The following is a 23,012-nucleotide window of genomic DNA, read 5'->3' as shown; positions in this document are numbered from 1 at the left end:
ATACAAATAGGAGACCTAGAGATCTGAAGAAGTGGAAGGTATAATTCTTACATGAGTTATTGCAGAGCAAGAAATAATTGCAAAGGAGTTCAGATTAAAACAGCTGCATGAGTAGCTCTTAAAAAAAAAAAAACAAACCAAAACCAAAACAAACACCCCCTCACCCTAAAAAGTAGTTGCATTACAGGTAATTATACACATCCTTTCCAATCAAAACTCAGTAGATATTGTAACGATGTTACAGAACCCAGTATGTGAAAGAACAGCTTCCCTGTACAGCTGAGTGGTTCGGGTGACACGCCAGAGGGAGGGGACACCATTCAGAGGGACCTGGAGAAGCTCAAGAAATGGGCCCATGTGAACCTCATGAAGTCCAACAAGTGCAAGGTGCTGCAGCTGGGCCAGGGCAACCCCCAGGATCAGTACAGGCAGGGACTGAAGGGAATGAGCAACCCTGAGAAGGACTTTGGGTACTGGAGGATGAAAAACTGGACATGAGCTGGCAGAGTGCACTCACAGGTCAGAAAACCAATTGCATCCTGGGCTGCATCGAAAAAAGCATGGCCAGCAGGGTAAGGGAGGGGATTCTGTCCCTCTCCTCTGCTCTGGTGAGACTGAAGCACAGCTCGGGGCTCCTCAGCACAGGAAAGACACGGTCCTATTGGAGCAGGTCCAGAGGAGGTCACAAAAACTACCGAGGGCTGGAACAACTCTCCTATGAAGACAAGCTGAGAGAGCTGAGGTTGCCCAGAGAAGGCTCTGGAGAGACCTCATTGCAGCTTTTCAGTACTTAAAAGAGGGCCTATAAGAAAGATGGGGCAGACATTTTCATGGTTTTAAACTATGAGGGTAGACTCTGACAAGATTTAAGGAAGAATTTTTTTTAATGAGAATGATAAGAAAATTGAACAGAGTGCCCAGGGACGTTCTAAATGCACCCTCCCTGGAAACATTCAAGGTCAGATTGAACAAGGCTCTGAGCACCCTGTTCTAGTGGAAGGTGTCCCTGCTTACTGCAGGGGGGGGTTGGACCTTTAGAGGTCCCTAACTATCCAAACCAAACCACTCTATGATTCTACTTCATTGAGACAGACAGCTAGAATTAGAAATGCTGCATGCACAATATTCAAGATCAGTTCCTCCAGTTTATTGAGCACTGTTGCCAAAGCACGTACCCAGTACAGCAAAAGAGGCTTAGTCAGAAACCAAAATCTTCTCTTCAAAGTTACACAGCTACTTCTACTTACAGGCAAAGAAGCAAACCTGTGGATCACCCAGGAGAAGAGGGTGGAAAAACCACCTCATTGAACCAATTGCACAGTACTGAAGTTCATACCTTGATATTAAAGGATACCACTGGCATGGAAAAGTAGCATCACACTGACCTCCCTAAGCCAGCAAGGAAACACTAAATACAGTTTACATTCCTAACAGAAGTTTTACTTCATTTTCACACTACGTGGTGCATAAAAATTTAATTTTTAAAATGTTTCCAGTCACAGTGGGAATTTATCACTTTCCAAAATTAAATTCATACTAACTCAAAGTTCCATGAAGACACATTATGCCTAGAATTATATTTGGCTCTGCAGTCATTCACAAGTGTTGGCAGAAAGACTCCAAAATGTGAAGGTAGGAGCCTGTGAAACGTTCACACTACTCTATTATTGAGGTTTGTCACAGTAACTGTGCTCCATGTGCTGACTGCATCAGAAAATGCTCTGTTGGTCTCAGTAAGCCTTTCATTATTCACAATAGCACTGCACTGTATAGCACTGCTTTAGTAAACATTCCATCACTGCTTCTGTCCTGAATTCCTTCTAACCCCCTTTCCAGGCATTAATGTTTACTCGTAACAGAATTTTTGATTCAGAATAAAGAAAAGTGATTTCATCTGTCATTTTTTTTTAATTACCTTTTATTACTGGAAAGTGTTATTTCCTTTAAGCTGAAACTTCAGAGTTTTTCTAGTTATCAAGTAATATTTTTTCTTAGCTGTTAACACATCACTTGAAACTGCTAGATAAAGGTAATTACAGGCTAGCAAATAGATAAATCTAAAAGCAAGGAAAGATGTTATAATCGAGGTGACTTTTGTATTACCCTTCATAATCCTCTCAGACCACCACATAACTGTTCTCTTTAACGTCTCTGTATTTATTAGTTTAGATTAAGGAACCCAGATATGCAAGTAATTCTAGAGAATGCAAGGATAAACATTCTACAGCAGTAACTTTACTTTTCCTCTGCAGATGCACTTCAAATGGCAATAAAACATCAAGAGGTTTCCTTTCAAAATGCACAGACGAAATGTATCCCTTTAGAAAGTACAATCACTCCTGTAAAATTATTAAAAGCATTTGGGTCCCATATGATCTTCACTTGCTGTTAACTCTTTAAGATTGGGAAGGCATTTAAATTAATACACTGAACAGAAAACAAAGAAATATCTTGTTACTACTACACAGCAACACTTCTGTATCACCTATCTTTAAATTGAAATGTCACCTCTGATATAACTAGACTAGTACTGGATGAATTTAGTATTCAGTAAATATTTAGTATTCAGATCATTTAGATGGTCTTTTCTCAAAAATTATCTTGCCTCTACCTGCAAATCATTGCTGCAACCCACTTATGGCATTATCAAATACTATGAGAGAAAGAACTCCAAACCTTTCTTTCCTCCTTACCAACAGAATTCTCCTGCCCTCAGCAGCACAGCCTGAGCTCTTCCTTTCCTATAGTGCTTACTGGATTTATTGCAAAGCTCATTTAATTTCTAGTGAAAGGCTACACCTTGCTTTGGACTCGTGGTTTGTTTTTCTATAAATACAGTTATTTAATAGTTTTCAGTTTACTCTGAATGTACTGAGATAGTAAGCCTTCCAGCCTGTTTAAGGTGAGCAGTGGAAGCACACTGTGAAGATCAAAATCTTGCTTTTTCAAAGTTAGTGGGATGATAGCATCCTGTCTCATGGAACTGCAGCCTCCAGGTCAAACAGATTTGTTACTCCTACCCTTGGACAAAAACATGTTCTATGTTCTGGTTTTGACTTCCTTAAAGATGAGCAGGGAGTCTGCCCTGCCTTCTTACTATGATTGAGAACAGAATGATGTCTCCAACAGTGAGGCTGTTAAAGACATCCCACTCAATGATTACAGTTTCTTTATTCTGGCAATGAGAGACCACTGGTCCCCATACTAGTTTGGGAAAGGCAAGGACCTGTCTGGGTAGTACAATGCTCTGTAGAGCATTTGACACATCCCATGGGAGCCTTGGCACCCTCCTATGCTCTGTTTCTCCCACTATGAATTGTTTTAATGTCGTCCTTAACCATGAACTGTGGGCACTTCATTCCTGCTACTTCACTCCCCCCAGCTCTGCTCCCCTGTGGCAGAGTTTGCATTCTGCTGTCCTCCCTGTGCCCTGCCTATCTCTGTTTCTCAGGGTGTCAGCTATCCTAGCACAAAGGAGTGATACAAGCTTGGAACACATAAACTGGTACTTTTCAGGAGCAATTCTGCCAAAGATCTGCTGGCAATGATCAAAGTTTAGTTTGCTACCTCTTACAAAAGCAGAGACTGTGTCCTCTCCTATCTCTGCATCTTTCCCTTCTGATTTTTAGACCAGTTTCACAGTACTGCTTACAGCATTTCTTGACATTTTGGAATTAAACAGATGCAACATTTAAATACTTATTTTCCATCACAGAAATCCCATCCAGTTGAGTATAAGATCCTCCACAGGCTTAGCCTTTTAAATGCTGTTTTGTTTTAGCTCCTTTCCTCTCTTTGTATATTCACTGACATGCTCTAGCTTAAATATGTCCTCGACTCCACTCAAAACATGAGGTTAATATCAGTATTCAGCACCTCGAAAACTGCTTTTAAATCTGACAAGTAACAGAAAAATGGCAGCCTACAGTTCACAAGTATCTTACAAATGCACAGAAAAATCTTACCAGCAACAATCCTAACAGCCAGGCTCAAATTTTAGAAAAGAGTTATAAGAATTTAAATCATATAACTGCTCATCTGAGAACCAGTCTGATGCCAAGACTACAGAACGAGTCTTACGCAACCCATTTTAATATTGCAGCTGAATAGGAAATGGGAACATTCCAGTCTGGTCAGCAGGTTCACTAAGACATTGTTGATTAACAAAGGGAGACTAGGTATGGTAAGTTAATAGTTTGTGCAAGATTTCAGGAAATGACATACGTAAATTTCAGGAACCTGGAAATTTACTGGTAGTTCTTTAGGTACACTACAGGACTGCCTCTGCAACACTATTTGCTCAGCTACAGTAACTCCTACCATTTGTCTTCAGCAGTTCACCCTGTGGCCCATGTGCAATGGCATCTGGCCCTTTTTTATCCTCTGATGAATCATGCAAGTCACCCAATCTCCATAATCCCTTGCCCTCTACAAACATACAATGACTCCCCCCTCACCAGTACAACTGGTCTTTCTGCATGTTAGTGCTGCATTTGAGAGGATAGGCTTATACACACAGAATTCAAGTTTTTTGTTACTTCTTCAACAAGTAAGAGAGAACTATACTTATCTGACAAGTCAATGTAATCATGAAGTAAAAGGATTTGCTGTAATCAATTCTCAGAGTGTAATGTGATGTATACTGTTTGGTCCCATATCTAGCTCAGTAGGTTGACAGCAAAGGCTGTTTGGAGAACTGCTGTGCCCATTTTTCAAATCTAAAACTGTAATATACTGAAGAGCAGAAAATTCAAACCACTGAAGAATTCCTGTGTTCTAAATTACCCACTTTCATCTTGCCATTGCCTTGTCCAAATATTTTATGATTTGTGGTTTACAAGATTAAAAATACAAAGGGGGAGTGTGCTCAGTAGCAGTTACACAGTCCTGAACTTGCTCATAGAAGGCAATAACTGGGACAGAAAGTTTAGGGAGGGTTATCCATCTACTGCTTCCCCCACAACTGCTCACAGTGTTGACAGTTTTGCCGTGCAGATGTTAGTTGGTAATAAAGCATGATGACAAGAGACTGCAAGACACATGCCAGAGACTACTTTCAGTCCCCCCAAAGCATCTCCACCTTTGCCAGGCTATTAATGAACATTTGCCAGGGAACAGTGACATAAATGGCTAAGGCATTTCTGCTTTTAATTAACCGTGTCCCACAGGGAGACAAGGGGGATGCACAGTGCTTGAAACACTGAAAAGTAGGTAAATGTTTGCCTGTAGTTCCACAGGATTGAGAGGTTTGAATCACGTAATTCAGGACATTTCTTTCTTTCCTATGGAAGCAAAGCAGTTGGAGGGTTATCTGTCAAAGTCCTGAAATTAAGAGAGATGCATGGGATATCATAAGAGGTATTATTTGACACAGACTCCTCCTCAGCACTCTTTTACTTCTGCTGTGGCTGTGGCTATATTTAGTAAATAGCACTATATATGATTGATTCCCAGAGAAAATGATGCTTTAACCGAACTAGTATTTCCAGTTAGAAGCAATGGGGCTGGGGGACATGGAAAATTCTTCCAGGCACCAGACAAGGAGAGCCAAGAGTTATAAAAATATTACTTACTATACATTAGTGTTGTCCCAGCAACAGAAAAACAACCATAACATTATGAGGAGTGGAAGAAAAAAGCAGCGCTAAAATTTTACAGTGACGGCCTTTCTTCCACAGCACTGCTTCAATTTCAGGTGACGTTACTTTCACTGCAACAATTATGGCAGATTGATCATATCCTCATATAACAGAGGGCAGCACATCCCTGCTTCCTTTCTTTTGGAGGCATATTGTTTCATGCAGCTCAGAACTTCAAGTCAGCAATGATCGTTTTCTGCATTTAAATAAAAAGGGCACTTCAACACAACGAAAATAAAGACCTCTATAAATTTCTTTCCTTTTCACTCCTGTCTCTTTACAGCACATCAGCTGAGGACATCTTTTCCTGGACCTTGAACTGCAGAGGTATCTGCTGTGGACCAGAGCTTATTGCTGGATTTACATAGCCACATGGATTCTCACGTGAAGTGCAAGTATTCTTTGGCATTCTTGACCCAACCCAGCAGGGCTTGGCTACGCAGCACTTTCCAGGCTTCTTGATAATTTAATGCAGCTTCCTTGTAGTCCCAGTAGGTTTTTAGAGTCTTCATCCTGACAGAAAATGCACAAAAATGAAAACAATTCTATGATCCTATTGAATATGACGTCACAGAATGAAAAAAGCAATCAAACTTCTAAGAACATGATGATACCCTACGAGCTCTTTCATGCTACTAGGTGAAATTCTCTTCTAGAGAGACTTGGAGAGGCCCAGGCTCTGAAGCCAGACATTGTCAGCAGTCTTACAAAAGGCAGCAAAACAACTCTTCTACCATGCTTCGTACACACTATCCAGCAATAGAAGTGTTTGACTGTGTGACCACAGGTTACAGAAAATTTCCATGATAGCAAAAAATGCTGAAGCAAAGCTGAAAAGGTGGCTAGAGGTGCTTTGAATTGGGTAGAAATAGCCTTAGCTTGCTAGAAGAACAGATATGCTTGCTGGCTGGAAGGGAAAGGGATGGAACAAACAGGACAGTTCTTTTCCAACACAAAACTGATGAAGAAGAGTGAGACAAAGGAGAAAATAAATTTTTTTCTTTCCCTAAAGCAAAAGAGACTCAGTGATTTTGGTGCTCTGTTCCTCTTCCTCAAGTAGCACCTATTCCCCACAGTCTCAGCAGAACTATTGGTCACTCTGCTGAGTACATTATGCCATTGATTTTCAAAAGAGAGAAATTCAGGCCTAGAGTATCTGACAACAAGTGCCTCTAAGACAATCTCATCAAGACTTTTTTCCTTTCCTTGCATTCCTTTCTCAGCTTCTTTCATCTCCCTTTGCCAAAAAGTCTGTCAGCCACATGTGGTGTGCAATGTTTTTACACATTAAACCCAATACGAAGGAAAGACGACAGGCAACATGACCTTCATCAAGAAAGAGGAAGAGCCAAACTACTACAGGAACCCTAATTTAAAAAGTCTGAGAACCACTGCACTAACTTCTAGAAGAGGCTTTAATCCTCAAAGGCAATAATGATCACCCATCACCCCCAAAACTGCAGACCATCAGAAGCTGTGTTTCAGGCATTCATCATTCTGCTATAAATTTATTTCTAGAACGCTGTGACATGCATAGCAAGCCATATTATCTATCCTGCAGACCTTATGTCCTGAATGTGAGAGAGTGGTGAACCTGTCTATGCCCTTGCTGAACACAGGAGATGTCTTCCCCCTTAACAAACCTGCCCTGCACTCTCATCCCAGCTAATTCATTCTGCTTTACTTCTTTCACATTAATCATACTCCGTGAAACTAACTTTGAGCTCCTCTGCAAAGTTCCATGGAAGGGCCCCTGCAACTCTCCCCCACCTGGGCAGTGGAACAGTCACAGAACCCCATAATCTGTAGTGGATCATAGTATAGGAGCATCATTGAACAGGCCAAAGACCAGCAACTATTTGCATAAGCAGCATTCAGGAAACAACCTGTTCCAAGAAGGATCAAAGTCAACCCTCCACAATTGGCTCCAAAACCCTGGCATAGGCAAGCTGCTTCTCTCCCAGGTAACATGTGCCTCAAACACAGTACAAACCACCTGCACCTTCACCTTCATTTTATCTATTTTTCATTTCTTCCTTGCTAAATGTTGCTCTTTTTCCCTGAATCTGCTGTTAAATTAGCAGCTCTGACTCATACCTATCAGTCTGACCCAATTTAACTAAAACACATATGGGATTTTTCTAACCTACATTATTCCAACAGACTTTTGTTTGGAAACTCTTACAGCAGACAGTAAAAAGATAGCTAGAACAAAAGCAGGATAGACAGGAGCAGGATTCTCACCACACTGTAGCAACTACTAGAGCACATGTGACCACAGCCTCTTGGGGTCTCATTCTCCAAGCAGACAACATCAGTACAGTGATTTAAAAGTGCATGCAACAGAAATTAAAAAAGTATTTTAGACAGTTTCCTCAAAGAGCTGACAAAATCAACAGATTTAGTTAATTCATGCTTGAAATTTTCAACACATATACAGGAAAAATGCTTTCAAATTCTACGTACGTTGTATCTGCATAAAAACCTTACGTGATTTGACTGTATCTCAGATGTAGTTAAGGCTCTGAGCATTAGTAATGAAGAACCTGTGACCTTTTTTTGGCAGAAGCAATCACTAGTTTGCTGCCCCAGGCAAAGTTAAACACAGTCACAGGATCTCCACCCTATCCAAGTCTGTCTGACTTACGTTTCTTGCATGTTTCCCTTCACTATTTCAATCCTGCCCCTACACTACTGTGCAAGAGAGAGACAGGGATTCTGACAGCTTGTGCCAGAGACATGAGAAGTGGTCCACAGACTTCATTCTGAAAGGTAACACAAAAGAGCCTTACAAAAATCACCATTATGCTTATGAAAACATTCACATGCTCAGCTACATGCAAAGCTGAGCAGGAATGGGCTCATAAGAAAGGCAGCCTGCAAAGAAAAGCAATACACTGCAGCAATACTTCCTTCTCATGTAACAAAACCTACCTTTAACTCCACATTCAGCTTCAAACATTTATGTTTAACCCATAATGTACTTGCAAGATTACAGACACATTGCACATGAAAAATATGCAGAAGGAATCAACCAAAATATTACTCATACAAAAATTACCAATCGCTGAATGATGCTTAGCATCTTAGCTAAGCTACACTAATACAAACACCTAACCTTGCCTTCTAGGAGAGCCAGCAAAGTTCTGGCCCCAGTAGGCTCTCTACCTGTTCCAATTTAACAGTGCCCACACTATCCTCTGGATAGAAGCAAAGAATGAAAGAGAAAGGAAGACAAAAGAAGCAGGAGAAGCAGCTTTAGATACACAAAAGAAGAAAACAGAACATCAGAATCAGTATAAAGCTTTAACTTCCCTGGTTCCTAGGCTAACAGTGGACAACAGTTGGAAGGAAGGGTTAAGTGAAGAATGATCCTTGTCCTATTATACCCTACAACTACAAAACAAGCTATTCAGCAAATTTGAAATTACTACAGAATGAGTTTCCCCCAATGGAACAGAAAGGATGGGAGGCAAGAGACCAAAGGGTAGACTAGAAGAGGCAGGGCAGGAACTTAGGGTCAAAGAGCAAAAAGGAAACTGGGTGGCAGCACAGCATTAGAGTCAAGAATTTGTGGGAAGAGATAATAGGATACCTTTGAATGGAAAGAAAATACAAAACTGGGTAAGAGTTAAATACAAAGAAGTTTAGAGGATGCAATTTGAGATTGTGGGATTTCTTATCTGAAGTTCACTCAAACTCAGACTCCAATGAAAAAGAAAACCAAAAATATGTCAGAATATTGTGCAGAAAAGGAAAGGGAAGATGAAGGAAACAGCAACACTAAGACACTATTTTTATTTTGCTTTTTAAATGAAGAGGAAGAAAAACAAAGACTTCAAAAGTGAATCAGCTGCACAAGCTGACTGGTGAGCTAGCACCTCTACTGTATAAATAGAGTTTATGCAGCCTAAAACCAGTGTCACATCTGTGAATCAGCTGGACTTTGTCAGGAGAAGCCCAGACAGAAAAACAGTAGAGGACAAAAAAGTCAAAGGAAATGGCAGAGCCACTGGAGTCTAGAAAAGCCCTGAGGTGAAGTGACTTTATGTAAGCAGCACATGATCAGAACAATGAGGCACCTACCCAACAATGCACCAGTTCACAACCTGTTTTGAGGAAATTATGATGGCTAAACAAGTGAGGACAAACTCCTACCCAAAAGAGGATAATAATATTATATTTTATAATAATAATAATTTTATATTTTAAACTGATTTACAAAGAAAGTGTATCTCTACTTTAGAATGAGTTGAAAGCATCTCATGCTGACATCAGAACTTTGAAATAGTTATGAGACACTTCTACAGAATCTTTAATTCAACAAAACTCAAAAGCAAGCAAGATCTACTAATTAAAGATCCAAGGTGCACTTACTTTGGCTAATTTCACTGCATCTACTGTCTTGGTACCATGAAAGGCTGAAAGGGCCTATCTCCCCTGCTTCCAGCCACACACCTCCTACTTCCTGTTTTAACTTTCCATGAGCCAATTCAGCTCATTAGTCCAAGAGAAAACACAGAAAACAAGAAAATTGTTTTCATCCACATTAGCTAGTTGAACTGACTCACCATGAGACTGGAGAAGTGCTTCTGATACAAGGGAGAAAACAGGAATCTACAGCCAGTAGCAGCAGAGACTGCTGGGGGACCATCCCTATCAGCAACTACAAGCAGTTAAATTAGCTCAAGAGTTCATGTAACTGCATCCTAGAGCTGGTGAAATTATACCTGGAAATAAGTCTAAAATAAAATAAACCTTCTATGGCAATGGATTTGGAACCTTCTACCTCTCTCAGAATCTCTAAGCCAGAGAGAGAAGTTTTCTGTGCATGTGAAACTACGCCTTACTTTATGGCAGCTATTGGGGCTGGAATACCAACCAATAATGCACATAATGCTAAGGCAGACTGGATGATTACTGCAAGTAATCAATTCCAGTTTGATAAACCAAACTTGTTTCCAGTAATGCAAAGGCAAATTCCAAGTATGGCCTCCTCGCACAAAAGCTTCCTTCTGTTCTTTCCAGAAAGTCTCCATCTATGTAACACATGCATTGCATAAAGAGCCATACACACTATCCCACCTTACTAGCTCCTACTCCACCACGCACTGAGAAAAGATTTTAGCCTAGACTTAAAAAAAAAAAAAAGGTTTTACTGAAACTCTTCCTTTTTGTGAAACAAAGAAATGGCATTTGATAGAATTACTAAACACCAACTACATATCAATAACTCCCCAATTTTTGGATGCGGGGTTTGAACACCACCAAGGGCAGGCAGCTGATCTAGTAGCCATGTTTTCAAAAAAAGATACTACTGCCTCATCTTGTGTCTCTTTTCACATTTTTCAAGTATCAGATTTTAACAATGAACTTATCTGAAGGGAGATTCATGAGCAGATTCTAGTATCATCACAGTATTCTTTGGTTTCATTAAGATAAACTCACTCTTCTAAATGCAATAATAATGCCTTTACCGGAGAGTGTCTGGTAGATCCTCTTGTGAAATACTTGTCACCAGCTTTTGGAATTTATGGAAGAGCTCCACTTTACAGATCTTGGATCTAATATATATAAAAAAAAATAAATTAGAAATTCTGATAGAAAAAAGAAATCAGAAGTTTACTTCCCCGTGAAGAGCAGAGATCAATGTCTGCCCCTCCACGACCCCTCGTGAGGAAGTTGTAACTGTGATGAGGTCTCCCCTCAGTAACCTCCAGGCTGAAAAAATCAAGTCACCTCAGCCGCTCCTCATAAGGCTTCCCCTTCAGACCATTCATTATCTTGATGGCCCCTTCTCTGGACACTAATAGCTTTATATTCTTCTTATGTTCTGGTGCCCAAAACTGCACACGATACTCAAGGTGAGGCTGCCCCAGTGCAGAGCAGAGCGGGACAATCCCCTCCCTCGCCGGGCCAGCGATGCTTTGCCTGATGCCCCCCAGGACAGGGCTGGCCCTCCTGGCTGCCAGGGCACTGCTGACTCATGTCCAACTTGCCACTGATCAGGATCCCCAGGTCCCCTTCCGCAGCACTGCTCTCCAGCCTCCTTCCCCAGCCTGTACGTACATCCAGGGTTGCCCCATCCCAGGTGCAGAAACCAGGACTTTTCTTTTTCAAACTTCGCAAGGGTTGGTGATTGCTCATCCCTCTAATTTGTTGAGGTGCCTGGAGGGCCTCTCTTCCTTCCAGGGAGTCGACAGCTCCTCCCAGTTTAGTATCTTCAGAAGCAAACTTACTTATTGTACCTTCGAGTCCCGCGTCCAAGTCGCTTATGAAGATGTTGAAAAGCACTGACCCTAAAACAGAGCCCTGCTGAACCCCACTGGTGACCGGGTCATGCAAAGACACTCTAAAATATAATCTTCAACTTAATCTGTCAAAGGTTCATACTGTAGTCCTTGGTGGTGTAGTTAATTAAGCATTAACAAAAGTACATAGCAAACATTTACCTACAAATTCCTTTTAGTCAGTCAGCTTTACCTTCCTTGATATCTAGTGTTATCTAGCATATTGATTCCTCGAGAGAAAAAAAAGTGTAGAAATACTTATATTTATTATTAACCAGCACCACACCCAATAAGGCTGTAAATTTCTTATTTTCATTATAAAAGTTCCTTTTGGTACTGTTTATCATGAAAGTGTAAATAGTTGTTCCTTGACATTGCTTTTAATCCTGATTTCCTAAGGAAATGAGATGTTTGTAATCACAGTCTTGTAGACTCTAATAATGTTTTAGTGAATTTTGAGCACATATTGAGAGGAGGATCTCTCAACACTAATTAAGTTCTTACACTTCTGTGCTAACTGGCAGCTAGCAGATGGCTCTCAAGTTTTCGAGCTGATACACAAATGCTATGTAACAAAGTTAAGCCTACTGAGAAAAAAGGGGTTGGTTGGTTCGTTTGATCTTTCACACATCTTCTGGAATACATTACACACCACATATTGAAAGCTACTATTCTACAGTGCACACAAAGCCTGTCTCAAAAGACACACTAATTCACCCAGGTCATGCATGTTAGCATACCCCAGACACCAACACTGGTCACAAAACACAAAGTTCCCCTTCTTTACACAGAAAATTTGAAAATACTAGGATATACCAGTATGAACTTCAGACAAGTCAGGCCTAACCTCAAGAAGCTCAGAATGTGCAACTTGCAGGCATGTGAACAAATTCTCCAAAAGAATTGTCTAGGCTCCACTTATTATGCTATTCATTACTCAGGATTATTGTCATTCTCCCAGAAAGTGTGGGAAAAATGAACGATATGACCACTGATAAACTGGTAGTAGAAGTAGCCAACAACTAATACCTGAACCCTAACTCTCAAGCTGAATTTCCACAGACCACTGATAATTTTGGTCACCTCACCTAAACTGAAGATAACATCGAGATGGAGAAATTTGTCTGCAGATGTTACAGGTAATTGTTCTCAACCACAAGAAAAATACGTAACTGGCTTTTTAAAGCATTAATTGTTGATAAAAGATTACGAGATGTTTTAAAGAGCACAGTGCCAAGACCACAGTTGGAAAGGTTACATGTTTCATGTCAGGAATGTGCTGCAAGCATTTCAATACATTTTCAAACTTTAAGGCAGAAAGTCATGCTTCAAAGCAACACTTCTAACAATCATACACCCAGTTCAGTTGGCTTGACTCTTAAAGAAAAAGAAAAAAAAGAAATCTGCAAAAAGAGAACCTGCAATGTACACATTTCCTTCATAGTCATCAACCCCAAAAAATATAAAGCAAAAATTCTGTTAACTTCACCAGTAAATATCCTTCTCATAAAAATTTATCATAGTCACCCGCCTTTATCCACAACGCTCTCAACAATGACAAAGAAATAGGATAAACTTGTTAACTCTCATTTAACTTTTTTATTGCAACTCCCCTCTCTCCCTTACACAGTGACTCTCCCCCTTCCCCTGCTCCCTACCTTCCCTCCTCTTCCCCATTCCCTAGACTTCCTTCTGCTCTGACAAAGCCCTACACATCACATGAGCTGACAGAGGCATGTATGCTAACAAATAAAACGTGTGTCTGGATATTACAATATTCTCACACCTGCTCTGATGGCTCCCAATCCCCTTCTTTGTTGTTCCCTGGCGGAAGCCATTTGAGGTGACATCCAGAGGTTCCTCAGGGACTGCACTCCAACTGATGGCTGTAGAAGAAAGGATTATGAACAAGGGAGATGCTCTTATCACAAAAGCAGAACCTAGCAGTTCCTATATGTTCACGTGTTGCTTCCCAAAGTAACTCAAACTAGAAAGAGGACCATGGTTCTCTAGGGCCGGAATTCCAGTACCTAAAAGAACAGGTAAACTCCGTTTAATTAAAAAAAAAATTAAAATACACATACACACACACACACACAGAGCTTTCATCTTAATTAGATCCTTTAAGAATGCATGCTTCTAAATATCTGGTCTCCAGCTTTGTAATTCTCCCTTTCTTAGGGGGATTCCACTTTCTTCTGTACGTCCTGTCCAGATAAAACATGAAGAAATTTCCAAGTCAGATGGCTTATTTTCACATCAGGTAGTGAAACAGTCCCCTAAGCTACTTGCACCAGTCATTCTGTGTTTTCCTTAGTAATTTATTGTTTGCTATTATTTTATTGTGTAAATAGTTCTATGTTTGATAACTGATGTACATCAAGTATCTGTAGACTTTACTTGAAAAATATTATTAGCTAGTAGTCAAAAACAGTTTGCTGAAAGAGGTAGCATATGCCAATAACCTTATCCTTTGCCCCAATTCTGGGAACTTTGTCATCATTTGAGACTCTAAACTTCTTAATGCTGAAACTCTGCATAGGACACCTTATGATTTATAAGTAACCAGCAAAGCATCGGCAGCGTTGGCAGAACCTGGCGTGTCCCATCTGCCCCTGCACAGCAGGTCCTTTAACTTCTACTGCCGTAAGACAACTTCTGTTCCCTAAATTATCCCATTTCTCTGTGTTCCTAACAGGCAAAACAGCTGCATGTTCATTAACTCTAAAGACCATCTTGCCATCCAAGACTCTCAAAGATTGGTTATGATTCAGCTGCAACTGTCATACTCCACTAAGTGTCAGTTGTACTGCACTGCGATTTAAGTACAATTCTGTATGGCTCTACTAAATTACAATCTTATGTAGCATGAAATAACATTAGATACATACAACTGGTATTAAACCCTCCACATGTAGAGTATCTAAAAATCACCTGGTCAGAGGACATCAGATTCTGACAAGCAAATACAAAGTCAGTTAAAAATGAGAACACTTTCTATTCTTTCACTTCTTCCTAATTACCTCGAACTTCAAAATACTAAACAGAACATGTTTTTCTTTTTTAAAAATACCAGCTGAAATGTTCCTATTGAGCATATTTCAATGCTCAGGGTAACAGCCCAGAATTTAGAGTTTATTCTGATTTTCGATCCTTCAAGAAAAGAATCAAGCCAGCATAATTCACATGTGCAAAAAAAAAAACTGTGAAAAAGCATCATTCATTTTCATTTAACAAAATGACCTGAAAAGTACAGAAAGACTGACATACACTGAATTTAGTCGCAGTTTGTTTCAGATCTTTTTTGCTATGTGAATTGGCAGTATTTTTCAATGATGAATTTTGTTTCCTATCTCACAAAATCGAAATAGTTTCCTTCCTGGCACTTCTAAATAACTCCAATTTAATGAATCTGAATTCCATTAAGGAACCCTTTGTTTTCATTCTATTTTATCACCAGCTCTATTGTAACAGAAAAACTTCCAGTTCTGCTTCAGACAGCAGAAGGCAGGCATGTCCAAGTTTAAGGAAACTGCTTAACCATACACAGAGTGGCAGCTCTATTTTTTTTTCCCCAAATGAGACCATGTTGCTAAATCACAACGAGACTTGCATATTCATTCATCACCATGACAAAAAATGCCATGTCCAAAATCTCTATCAATTAAACCTTTACACTATACTACTCTGTATTCTTTCTTCGTTCAGATTTCTGGAGCAATTACAAGCATAACTCAGCATGGCAATTCTTCTTTTCATTACCAAGGAGAATGCAAAACTAACTGAAACAAGAAGTCTTTTGATATTTTTGTTTTCTTCTTGCCCTCGGAACTTTTGTTTTCCCTGGTTATTTTCTGTCTGTGTTTAGATTATAAATTCTTAATGTCATCAACCAAGTGTTTATTCAGTCCGAAAACTCCCTACAGGAAACTAGAGGCTGAGCTGCATAATATTAATTATTAACAATTAAGTTATGACATGAAATTAATTTCCTGCTGTTCATACTTTGCCTCTAGCACTGGCACTGAATGATGTTGCAAACAATCCAAACCACTTCATTTCTGTTTGGACTTTTGCACTCAGTTATGCAATTGGCCCAGGTTAACTCACCTGCACTACAAGGAACAAGTTTTGTTTTACTGTGAGATTGAACTTCCTGAACTGCCTCACGACTGTGTTCGAATCGAAGATCCGACTGCAGCAGCTTAACCTCCTGAGCCAGAAAACCATCTGGTAAAGATGAGATGTGCTTACACCTAAAGTAAAGGCAGAAAAATGCAAATGATTTTCAGTCTGTTCTTCCCAAACAAGCCCATTTTGTATAATTTTCCTTCGTTATCCAAAATATGTTGCTTTTACATGAAAACTGAATTCAACATGAGTTACAAAGGAAAGACAACGAGGTTTGGAGGCATTTTTCCCTTAAAAAATATTTGTTAAAAAAAAACCAAACAAAACCACATTAGTTTATTAAGACCTTGACCATCCTAGAAAAACTACAATGAACTGATTTTTTAAAAGGTCTAGTTAAAAGCTAGTATGCAGGATAAAAACTGCAATATACTTCTGCAATCACAAAGAAAAATAATGATCATTAAGTACTTATATTATGTCAACCACATTACATTAGCAATTTTTAATGAACCTAAAGGTTCATAATCAAAGCCTAAACAGATACAAAATATACTCGCAGTTCTATGTGTAATTGCATCTTCGGTACCTTACATTACCATTGCATACTGAATGAGATTAGGATATGACAAAAAAATATTTACACAGAGCAGGAACAAATTAAGACTGAGGTTCATATTGTCAGATGCAATAGTCTGAAAAAGTGCCTGACTTTGCAACCTAAGAATAATGAGGCTAGGCAAGTTCTTGTCACGTGTTACAGAGCAAGGAAAGGATTATACAGAGAGCTCCACTGGATAGGTAGTTCAAAGTTTCCCCATTAACACACTATGACCTCTCTTACAATCATCCTTGAAGGATGCAGGGCTATGGAGAAAAGGAGTTACTAAACAAAGTTGAACTGGTCTAGTAACTGCCTCTGAAAGAGAATGGTTCAGCTCTCTGTTTTCTTTCTTGCTCTCCTTTCCCTCTACTCTGTCCAGATCCATTTACTCTTCTCTACTACTTGCAGATTCCTTTGTTGCACACATTTAGCCTCCCAAGTAAGAAAAACATCCACTTCCTATCCTTTCATTGCTGAGATGGTTTTCATCAGCTCAAGGATCTGAGGGGAAAGCAAGCCAGAGCACAACAGATGACTTTCCTCATTTAGCAGCACCGCACTTCATCTCCCACATAAATTTCCCTGAGGTGACAGGTTGTGCTAGGAGAGCTCTACTCCTCGCAGCAGGGACAAAGATCAAATCTTGGATGTAATTCAGATTAAAGCAGCAGACAAATTTTTACCACCATGGAAATGTATATAAGCTTTCCCTTTCCAGTGTAACACAACTCTGTCTTCTTCCTGTGGACCAGTGCAAGCTGTCACATGCTAGTCCTGAACCACTTCAGTAAATCAGAGGACACTTGAGGTGGGAAGAGACCTCTTGTAGGTCATCTGGCCCAACTGCACTTGCTCCAGTAGAGCCACCTACAGCCAGCTGCTCAGGACAGTGTCCAGATGGCTTTTGAGTAACTGCAAGATGGGAGACTCCACAACCTCTCTGGGCAACATCTGCCAGGGCTCCATCACACTCACAGTAAGAAAAGATTTCCTGATATACCAAGGGAACCTTCTGTGCTTCAGTTTGTGCCCATTGCCTCTTGTCCTGTCATTGACACCACTGAAAACAGACTAGTTCCATTTTCTCTGCACTCTCTCTTTAGGTATGTATACAAATTGATAAGATCCCCAAAAGCCTTCTCTTCTCCAGGCTGAACAATCCCAGCTTTCTCAGCCTCTCCTCATATAAGAGGTGCTCAAAAACCCTTATGCATCTTTGAGGCCCCTTGCTGGACTCCCTCCAGTATGCCCATGTCTCTCTTGTACTGAGAAGCCCAGAACTAGACACAGCCTTCCAGGTGTGGCCTCACCAGTGCCAGTACAGGGGAAGGATCATCTCCCTGGACCAGCTGCAATACTTTGCCTAATGTGGCTCAGGTCTCCATTAGTCTTCACTGCCAGAGCACACTGCTGGCTCATTTTCAACTTCAGGTCTAGCTGGACCCCCCAGTCCTTTTCTGTGAAGCTTCTTTCCAGCTGGGCAGCCCCCAGCATGTATTGGTGCAGGACTTTGCACTCTCCCTTGCTGACCTTCATGAGGTTCCTACCTTTCTCCAGCCTGTTGAGGTCCCTCTGGACAGCAGCACAATGCCCTGGCATATCAGCCACTCCTCTCCATTTTGAGTCTTCAGCAAACTTGCTGGGCATATGCTCTGCACCATCATCCAGATGATTAACAAAGACATTAAACAGGACTGGATCTAGTATTGATCCCGGGGTACATGGCTACTTACACCTTCAACTACACCTTGCCCAGTGATCACTGCTCTCTGGCTCTCAGTCTGAATGGCTCTGGGCCCAGCCATTCAGACAGTTTTCAATCCACGTGTCTGCTCATCCAGCTCGTACTTTAACAGATTCTCTATTAGGACCTTACAAGACATAGTGCCAAAAGCTTACTGAAGTTCTGATATTTGTGTGACACACATTGTCTTTCCAAGCTCACTCTCTCCACATACACCATCAGATTTCCAAAGGAGAGCACTTACCTTTCAATAATTGCTCTCTGCATGGCTTCTTGGCTATATGGACACTTCCCCACTATAATTGCCGACAGATACACTGGATACTGCAGGAAATGCATGAGAAGAGCTCCTTGACACCCTAACACATTCCAGCGAGCCAGTTTATCGCTGCAGGACATAGAGCAAGTTCTGTCTCCACGACCTGGCTTCACTCGTAATAATCCCACACAGTGGTACCCCAGCCCAGGTGTTCGGGCATCATCCAGCTCTCCAGGCACACATTTGGCTCCAGTTCTATGAACATCTACTACCTTTGGTCTCACTAAGCCAGTCTCCTTATGAGCTGTTTGCATCTCTGCAGAACAGTCACAGCACTTTTGATTTGTGTCATCTTCTCGTTTTACAGATTCCTGCTGAACAGGCAGGTCTTTGCTGATTGTGGAAAAACAACCATCATCTTCAGTCTTCATTCTCTTGACTGCACGATTATTTGCCATATTCTCTGCTTTCCTTTTATCTTCTGGACACAAATGATCATGGTTACTTCTACACTCTGCTGATTGTCCAGCTGCATCACCTGCAGTCACTGGCTTAGAAAGCTGGTTCTCTGGTTCGCTGATTGGAATAATAGAAGCATCTCCACCTAGAACCAAAGAAATAACATAAAATTGGCCAAAAACACATTTCGTGACTGGAACACATCACACCAGTAATATCACAACTACTATTAGCTTTCAGAGAGTTGCACTCAGCAAAATTTAACTACGAGAATGTGTTTTTAAGACAACATTGTCCTGTGCAATGATGAATCAGATTTCACTGAAATTTGAGCCAATATATGCTCAACTTCAAGTTTTGCATTCTACGTAAGAAACAATCAAAAGAGCAAAAGCTAAAACAAAACCTATAAAGCAAAAGGTAACAAAGGCATTTGACAGGCTACAAGCAGTGCTGAAGACTCGCAGGAAAACCAGTCTGATCTAACTAAACAACATGAACCTCAAAAGAGTAATTAAAGAATAATCTGTCAAATAATGGTGAAAATTTTAATCTGTATCACTGAAACAAGCTCAAAACCAGAATTCTGAAGCTCAGCTCAAAGCAAGCAAAGCAAGTCTGACAGGCCTGGTGACAAAAAGAGCATTTTCCATGACAGAAGTTGCAGGGGTTTTGTGTTTGTTTTTTTTTGGTTTTCTGTTTCACTGGGTTGAGGGGGGTATTATTTGCTTGGTTGTTTTTAGTAACTGTGGTAAATGTCGGTGTTTTCTATTAAAATTTTAATCCAAGGCGAATGTTTAAAGCAAAGCAACCGCACAATATGACAGGGCCTTTGGAGAGTATCTTGGTTTCTGGAAAAGAAAATACTAGCTATTATTGTTTAAAGTGAAACATTCAACTATATAACAAGCAGTATATCAGATTTACTGAGCTCTCATGAATCACATCCAGCGAGATAAAATGCGAAATCTATCTGTAGAGGACCAGTCAAGTACATCTCCAGGCACATACTTGTAACATGAATTACTGCCTCACCCTCACTCCAGACCAAAGAGAAACCAAAGAAAGGCAAGGGGCAGAAAATATTTTAAAAGTGGGAGCAATGTAATTGGTTCACTCCAGCATACTCACATGGGGTATGACTGGAGAAGAAAACAAATATGATATTTGGTTTAAGCTTCCATTTTCCAGTTTCAGTTCCTGGACTAAAGATACTACACTGCTGATGGGAAGCTGCCAGCCATATCTGATGGAGAAGGTACCTGTTAGGCAGAAAGTTTTCATGAAACATTTACTGCATTTTTGATGCATGGGAAAACAACAAAACTTAGATGCCCTCTAGTGCCTGTTCTTTCCTGATGCAGTCTATGAGGAGCCAATCAGTTATGCTTCTACAGATAGACGGGATCCAACATACTCCATAAACAAAAACACATAATTGGAATTTCAATAACAGACCTCAAAGGGTTGGATTCAGTGGAGTTAACTATCTCCTCAAATTGTGTATACAAGGCCCTCTCCTCCCACTATGTGTGTTTTTACCCCAGCACTGGAACTCATCTGACTCTGTAAGACTCAGTTTGGTGGCATCAAATCACAAGAAATGTACTAATTTCTGCAGAATTACTATTCTCCTGGCTCAGTTCCTTGAACCAGCTTATCCCATGTAAATAAGAGGACTAGTATGTGGGAAACAGCAAAACTTCTACCCTTGACCAGTAGTCATCAGACCTGCATTGATGTCACATGAAATCAGATCCTAATTCTTCATAAAGAGGCTCTACAAGAACACAGACGAAACAAGCTTTTGTGAAAGGACCCTAACACCACCTAAAAGTGTAAAAATTAGGCTAAAATCCCGCTAACAGTGGGAAAGATTGTTGGCTCCAGAGAAGTAATGCAGTGTTTCATTACACTCTCCTATCTGAAGGGGGGAAATACGGCTATTTCAGCAACAGATCAAAACCATTTGTATTTCAAGCCCTTCAAGTAGCATTGAGTAACAGTACATGAACTCACCTCTGGAAGCTCCTCTTGGCCACAACTTCAGCATGACTGTCATTCAAAATGTCTCCTAAAGCAACAACCAAGTGAGAATACAAATCATGACTGAAAAGTAGACAAACAAAGCAAATGGAATTTCACATAGGACAGTTCTCCAGATTTATTAGCATGTGAGGGTTTAACATGGGTATTAGGTTATTGTAAGATATTTAAACTTCCAATCACCACAAAAGGAGCCTACACAAATGAAGGATAAAAAATGGACGTGCAGAGCAAGGAAAGTCCTGCAATAAATAGTGAAAAATGGTAGTTGTGTGAAGTCATGTATCTAACCCATATGCTTTTGGTACAAACACTTAAAACTATCTCATTGCAGAATATGCAGTAAGGGAGAAAAAGCCTGTTAGTGTCTTCCTGATGTCACCCCAAACTCAGCAGTGGCAGACTGTCAGGTAACCAATGCGCAATTATTTTGCTTATGTTTTGCTTTGCTTTTAGCTATGATGTCTTTGAGCATGCAGACTCAGGACCTAAGCTACACATTTCTACATATAAAAAGTTCATTCACCCTTAAGGCAGCAAGTGCAGCAAACTTTCAAGGCAGCCATTCTGGCTGCCTAAGCTCCTCTCTCCTTGATAAGGGGTGGTCTGACTTACACTTCTGGCTTCAATTCAGAATAAGTCTGAGCAGAATGCTTTGTACATTTTTATTGATTCTATGACACCAGCAAGAGAGAAGATAACATAGGTAGTCTGTTCTCGAATTTTACACCATACTTACCATTTTTTCTCATTTTGTTTTGGCCAATACATTTTGTTCCAGTTCCCATAGCAACAACTTCCTTAGATACTGAAAAAGAAACGTTAACTGAACAAACTATCACCAATAATTGCCAGAAGTCTTGCTCTCACACAGTTATTCTGGTAAGACAACACACAGAACATTGTGTAGAAGGGAATGGACAGGGAGACAGGCCATGCAACCCTACAGAAAGCAAACAGATTCAGAACTGAACACAGGAGGCAGAGGCACCAGTGTGAGAAAAGTCTATGATGGCAAAGCAGAAACACCAATAGGGGCTTGATGTGCCAGGCAGCACAAGTGGACACTGGCAGAGCATTCCCCAAACACATAAGAAATAAACACGGGATACAATCTGCCTGAACAACACTGAAGTGCCAGTAAGAGAAAGGAATATATACACAAATGCAAAATACAGTAAGACAGTCTGTTGAAGGAGAGCAAACTGAGACCTTTCTAGGATTCTTTCAAATAGTAGCTAAACATTTTTGCAAGTGTTTATATTAGGAATTCAGGTCCTGCCTAGACCTTCACCACTTACTGAATAGCCAAATGCAGGCTTTCATCTTCTTAGTTAGTCTGGGAAGAACAGCGTTTCACTATAACCATCTCTTTCCAGACAGAAGTTGTAAAAGCTTTTACAATCACAAAGAGTAAAGAATTTGGGTGGAAACAGAAATGGGACAGGAAGGGGTGTATGCTTTTCTTAAAAGTCATCTTGGGGGGGGGGGAAAGCGCATCAAGGACTGCCACCTCCTCTCCCCATTCCCCACCTCCCAACCCTATCCCAACTCATTCTTACCCTGGAGGTTCCCTGGACTAGCAAAAACCTCAGTTTGGGCTGCAGACTCCACTTTCACAACAGCTGCCAGTGAAGTCCATTCCCTGTTTGGATCTGGCTTCCCCTGCCTGGGGAGTCTCGTCCTATAATGCAGGTAGCACAGCTCCGCGATTTCATCAGCTGACCACATGGCTCCCGGTGCAGGTGCAGGCTCCGAAGGGGGCCGGGTTCCCTCACAGCCCGCGAGGGCACGGGCGGCGGATCGGCCGCGGGGGGCGCCGCGCACGCGCAGCCGCGGC

General features: G+C 40.8%; 1 protein-coding gene across 6 annotated transcripts; it reads right to left on the bottom strand.

Moving 5' to 3' along the window:
• Nucleotides 1-1,125: 1,125 nt before the first annotated feature.
• Nucleotides 1,126-22,974, bottom strand: ADAT1 (adenosine deaminase, tRNA specific 1). 6 transcript variants are annotated; one of them, XM_017816188.1, is made up of 9 exons: nucleotides 22,735-22,974; nucleotides 21,912-21,980; nucleotides 21,146-21,200; nucleotides 20,258-20,388; nucleotides 18,653-19,271; nucleotides 16,040-16,185; nucleotides 13,716-13,815; nucleotides 11,117-11,203; nucleotides 1,126-6,152 (listed from the first exon to the last, which is right to left on the bottom strand). In XM_017816188.1, exons 1-9 carry the CDS (start codon nucleotides 22,901-22,903, stop codon nucleotides 6,020-6,022), a joined length of 1,509 nt encoding a protein of 502 aa, XP_017671677.1. In that variant the 5' UTR covers nucleotides 22,904-22,974; the 3' UTR covers nucleotides 1,126-6,019. The 6 variants fall into 6 exon arrangements, 4 of the variants coding, with proteins under 4 accessions (XP_017671677.1, XP_017671679.1, XP_017671678.1 ...); XM_017816190.1 differs by having other exon boundaries at nucleotides 21,146-21,235; nucleotides 22,735-22,848; XR_001875030.1 differs by having other exon boundaries at nucleotides 6,135-6,152; nucleotides 11,888-13,815.
• Between the last annotated feature and the right edge of the window lie 38 nt (nucleotides 22,975-23,012).

The sequence above is a fragment of the Lepidothrix coronata genome, unplaced genomic scaffold (genome assembly GCF_001604755.1).
Source record: "Lepidothrix coronata isolate B3197 unplaced genomic scaffold, Lepidothrix_coronata-1.0 Scaffold54, whole genome shotgun sequence".
In the NCBI taxonomy this organism is placed as follows: Eukaryota; Metazoa; Chordata; class Aves; order Passeriformes; family Pipridae; genus Lepidothrix; species Lepidothrix coronata.
The sequence above is the reverse complement of the archived record's forward strand: the minus strand, read 5'-3'. Positions and strand labels throughout refer to the sequence as shown.